At 43.8% G+C, this 5,757-nt stretch overlaps 1 protein-coding gene across 1 annotated transcript; it reads right to left on the minus strand.

The window, feature by feature from the left end:
• Positions 1-3,347: 3,347 nt before the first annotated feature.
• LOC125522728 (uncharacterized) lies at positions 3,348-4,572 on the minus strand. The gene is made up of 2 exons (XM_048687766.2): positions 3,717-4,572; positions 3,348-3,609 (listed from the first exon to the last, which is right to left on the minus strand). Exons 1-2 carry the CDS (start codon positions 4,429-4,431, stop codon positions 3,563-3,565), a joined length of 762 nt encoding a protein of 253 aa, XP_048543723.2. The 5' UTR covers positions 4,432-4,572; the 3' UTR covers positions 3,348-3,562.
• Positions 4,573-5,757: the final 1,185 nt, after the last annotated feature.

Genomic DNA, 5,757 nt, shown 5'->3' on the forward strand with positions numbered 1-5,757 from the left:
AAATATTTCTCAATTATGGAGGTGACAAAAGGTTCGTCGTAAAAAGTTACGTCGATGCAAGTTTTGACATAGATCTGGATGACTCTAAGTCTCGATCTAGATACATATTGAAAGTGGGAGCAATTAGCTAGAGTAGCTCTATGCAGAGCATTGTAGACATAGAATTCGCAAAATACTTACGGATCTGTATGTGACAGACCCGTTGACTAATATTATCTCGCAAGCAAAACATGATCACACCTTAGTACTCTTTGGGTGTTAATCACATAAACGATGTGAACTAGATTATTGACTCTAGTAAACCCTTTGGGTACAGGTCACATGACGATGTGAACTATGGGTGTTAATCACATGGTGATGTGAACTATTAGTGTTGAATCACATGGCAATGTGAACTAGATTATTGACTCTAGTGCAAGTGGGAGACTGAAGGAAATATGCCCTAGAGGCAATAATAAAGTTATTATTTATTTCCTTATATCATGATAAATGTTTATTATTCATGCTAGAATTGTATTAACCGGAAACATAATACGTGTGTGAATACATAGACAAACAGAGTGTCACTAGTATGCCTCTACTTGACTAGCTCGTTAATCGAAGATGGTTATGTTTCCTAACCATGAACAAAAGAGTTGTTATTTGATTAACGAGATCACATCATTAGAAGAATGATGTGATTGACATGACCCGTTCCATTAGCTTAGCACCCGATCGTTTAGTATGTTGCTATTGCTTCTTCATGACTTATACATGTTCCTATGACTATGAGATTATGCAACTCCCGTTTGCTGAAGGAACACTTTGTGTGCTACCAAACGTCACAACGTAACTGGGTGATTATAAAGGAGCTCTACAGGTGTCTCCAAAGGTACATGTTGGGTTGGCGTATTTCGAGATTAGGATTTGTCACTCCGATTGTCGGAGAGGTATCTCTGGGCCCTCTCGGTAATGCACATCACATAAGCCTTGCAAGCATTGCAACTAATGAGTTAGTTGTGAGATGATGTATTACGGAACGAGTAAAGAGACTTGCCGGTAACGAGATTGAACTAGGTATTAAGATACCGACGGTCGAATCTCGGGCAAGTAACATACCGATGACAAAGGGAACAACGTATGTTGTTATGCGGTCTGACCGATAAAGATCTTCGTAGAATATGTGGGAGCCAATATGAGCATCCAGGTTCCGCTATTGGTTATTGACTGGAGACGTGTCTCGGTCATGTCTACATTGTTCTCGAACCCGTAGGGTCCGCACGCTTAAGGTTTCGATGACAATTATATTATGAGTTTATGAGTTTTGATGTACCGAAGGAGTTCGGAGTCCCAGATGCGATCGGGGACATGACGAGGAGTCTCGAAATGGTCGAGACGTAAAGATCGATATATTGGACGACTATATTCGGACATCGGAAAGGTTCCGAGTGATTCGGGTATTTTTCGGAGTACCGGAGAGTTACGGGAATACGTATTGGGCCTTATTGGGCCATACAAGAAAGAATAAAAAGGGCCTCAAGGGTGGCCGCACCCCTCCCCTTGGTCTGGTCCGAATTGGACTAGGGAAGGGGGACGCCCCCTTCCTTCCTTCTCCTTTTCCCTTCCTCTTTTCCTATTCCATATGGGAGGTGGAATCCTACTAGGACTAGGGAGTCCTAGTAGGACTCCACACTTGGCGCGCCCCCTCCTAGGGCCGGCCTCCTCCTCCCTTGCTCCTTTATATACGGGGGCAGGGGGGCACCTCTAGACACAAGTTGATCCACGTGATCATATTCTTAGCCGTGTGCGGTGCCCCCTTCCACCATAGTCCTCGATAATATTGTAGCAGTGCTTAGGCGAAGCCCTGCGATGGTAGTGCATCAAGATCGTCACGACGCCGTCGTGCTGACGGAACTCTTCCCCGACACTTTGCTGGATCGGAGTCTGGGGATCGTCATCGAGCTGAACGTGTGCTAGAACTCGGAAGTGCCGTAGTTTCGGTGCTTGATCGGTCGGGCCGTGGAGACGTACTACTACATCAATCAAACGCTTCCGTTGTCGATCTACAAGGGTACATAGATCACACTCTCCCCTCTCGTTGCTATGCATCACCATGATCTTGCGTGTGCGTAGGAAATTTTTTGAAATTACTACGAAACCCAACAGCACCTCCCTTTCATGCTCAACAACGGGTTCAGTCGGCTCCTGGCGGACAGGTTCCGGGTCTACCCCCAAAGTTGTCATGGGTGGAGTTTCAACTGGTAGTGAGAAAAATGGCTCCTGAATCATCGGATTAGGTGCATGCACCCTCTTCTCCTCAAGATCAATTTTCCGAGCTACCAAGCTCCCCCTCATCATTTCGTCCTCAAAGAAGACTGCATGTCTCGTTTCTACAAACTTTGTATATCTGTCTGGGCAGTAGAAACGAAAACCTTTTGATCTGTCTGGATAGCCAATGAAGTGGCAACTTACAGTTTTGGGATCTAACTTTGCAATGTTTGGATTAAACATTTTGGCCTCAGCAGGACACCCCCACACCCTGAAGTGATGTAGGAAGGGAATCCTTCCTGTCCATAGCTCGTACGGTGTTTTGGGCATCGACTTGCTTGGTACTCCATTGAGAATGTGAATGGCGATTTTAAGCGCCTCCATCCATAATCCCTATGGCAAGTTGGAATAACTCATCATGCCACGCACAATATCCATAAGTGTACGGTTGCGCCTTTCAGCTACCCCATTTTGCTGAGGTTCACCCGGCATTGAATACTGGGCGACTATGCTAGTCTCCTATAAGAACTTTGCAAAAGGTCCAGGGACTTGGCCATATGGAGTGTGCCGACCATAGTACTCTCCCCCACGGTCGGACCTTACTATCTTTATTCTTTTATCATGCTGGTTTTCAACTTCAGCTTTGAATATTTTAAATTTATCCAACGCTTCAGATCTTTCTTTGATTGGATAAATATAACCATAGCGAGAGTAATCATCTGTGAATGTTATGAACGAGTCATATCCATCCACACTTTTCACCGGAAATGGTCCACAAATGTCAGTGTGGGTGATTTCTAGTGTGCTTGTGCTATGGATTGCACCTTTTTTGATTTGTTTTATATACTTTCCTTTAATGCAATCTACACATTGTTCTAAGTCTGAGAATTCTAACTGTGGAAGAATTTCACTTTTGACTAATCTTTCTATTCTCCCCTTCGAAATATGGCCCAAGCGACAATGCCATAATTTCGATGAGTCGAATGTTCTCTTTCTTTTCTTTTGTTCTTTATTCGACGTGGAAATATGTTCATTCACATTGCATACAGAATGCACTTTTTCACGAAGTGATAACAAATAAAGCTCATCATGTAGTAAAGCATTACCCACATAAGCATTATTATACCAGATGGCACACTTGCCATGTCCAAAATAACACTCATAATTTTCTTTGTCCAAACATGAAACGCTAATTAAGTTTCTATTACATGAAGGAACATAAAGAACATCTCTAAGTAGAAGATTGAATCCATCAGCTAACTCCAAGGAGATGTCGCCGACAGCTTCAACTTCCGCTTTTATTCCATTGGCTACTTCAATGCCTCCTTCTCTTCTTAGCATTGTCCGGGTCGAATGGAATCCCTGTAAACAATTTGCAACATGAACAGTTGCCCCTGAGTCAATCCACCAAGTAGATTTCGAAAACTGTGTGTACAAGGATTCATTAACTAAGGAAACAATGTTGTTACCTTGCTTTGCCATTAAGGACTTCAGCCAAACAGGGCAGTCTTTCTTGTAATGCCCGGTCTGCTTACAGTGGAGACAAGTGTCTTTTTCCACTGGGAAAGACTGTTGCTGACGCTGATGCTGATAGGGAGCTTTTCCTTGTGGCTTTGAAGGAGAACTTTTGTTTTTTTTATTGTAGTTCTTTTTCTTGTGATCCTTCACATAGTTGAGTGTACCACCATGTGAGGCTTTTAGTCTGTCCTCTTCTTGGACACACATTGCAATTGTCTTTTCAATGTCCCATGTTCCAGGTGACATATTATAGTTCACAATAAAAGTTTCAAACTCCTTTGGCAGTGAAGCCATGAGCAGGTGGACCAGAAGTTTTGATTTGATCTCCAGATCCTCATCCATGGGCTTTAGCTTTGCTGCCATATTGCTCATCCTGAGGATGTGCTCTCTTATTCCACCACCTGTGTATTGTTCTGTCACAAGTTGTTTTAACACCTGGGTGGCATATATCTTTGAAGAGCTAGTGAACTGGCTCTTTATCTTTGTCAGCAACTCCCCTGCGGAAGTGCACTCTGCAATGGAGTCCACAATGGTGCTCTCAATTGTATTCTTTATAAACGCCATGCATTTTTTATTTGCATTGACCCACTTTTTGTTGTCTACGATGTAGGACATCTCCAAAGGAGCATAATCCCCCCCTCTTTTTAGCCCATGCAGCATTATCATCAGTGGTCTCTCTTACTGGCTCGGTAGGTCTGACCGACTGTGGTTCATCTAGAACCCAGTCCAGATCAGCACAAACAAATGCCAGTTCAACTTTCTTCCTCCACCCAGTGTGGTTGTCACCTCTGAATGCCGGAACTTCTTTTAGGCCTCCTGAAATCACAATTTAAGTGACATCAATATAACAATCATATGCATTAATCTAACGTTGGTCAAATTAAACATATAATTGTCTACGCAATTAAATCTATATTACCGTTGGGCAAAATATTAGAAATAAATGCACCTTTAAATTTCAATAATAAAACATGATCATGTTATTAAACAACGTTGGTCATAAAAAATAACATAATCATGTTCATTTTAATAATCACTTTAACATGCTCTTAAAAAACTTAATACTATATAAACTTTTATTTTCTGTGTAAAAGAGCATTAATTATTTACGCAGCGGAAAAATATTCATGAACTTTTAATTCTTTACAGAAACTTTTCCTTAAAAAATTCATGAACTTTATTATTTTCTTTATAAAAATTCATGAACATTTCTTTTTCTAAAAATTATCTATTTTCATTTTTAGAACTTTTCTGTTTACTTTTCTATTTTCTATACAAAAATTTTTGTTGGAAAAAATTGCATAGAAAATCTATTAGAAAACTGCCCCAAAAACTAGACAGAAACTATTAAAACGAAAAGGAAAAAGGAAAAACGACAGCGCAGTCTAGCCCCGGCCCAGCGCGCGACTATTGGCCTCGGCCCAGCGCTAGCGGCTGCGGCCTCGGCCCGACGCGCCACTCTCCACTTTCGGCCTAGAGGCCCAGTTGCGGGTTAGGGTTTGAATCACGGCCGTCCATGACAATCCGACGGTCCAGCACGCATCTCGCTGGATCAAAACCAAGCAACCTGTCGCCCTGATCGGACCCTAGCGCCACTCTTTCTCCTCTTCGCCTCTCACGCGCCGCTCGCCTCTGTCCCGCACGGGACTTCGCCGGCAACGGCGTCGAGCGCCACCGCGCGAGAGCGCCAGCCGCCGGCGACAACGTCTACCACCGCGCCGCGTGTGCCTCCCCTTCCTTCCCCCTCCTTTTCCTTTCTCTTCTCTGTTGCAGAGAGAGCCCATGATGCGAGCACCCTCCTCTGCTCTCATGGCCATGCCAGCTAGTGGGGAAGAAGCCTCACCGACCGCCGGCGATGGCTTCTAGCCGCCGCGCCACGCAAGACTTCTTTTCCCCTCTTCCTTTTCCGTTTTCACAAGAGAGACAGAGAGGTGCAGCGAGAGGAACTGGAGCTCGGCCAGATCGTGCCGTTGCCATCCTCCTCGCCGGTCG

This window comes from Triticum urartu, chromosome 7A (genome assembly GCF_056163025.1).
Source record: "Triticum urartu cultivar PI428250 chromosome 7A, HENAU_Tu73, whole genome shotgun sequence".
Classification (NCBI taxonomy): Eukaryota; Viridiplantae; Streptophyta; class Magnoliopsida; order Poales; family Poaceae; genus Triticum; species Triticum urartu.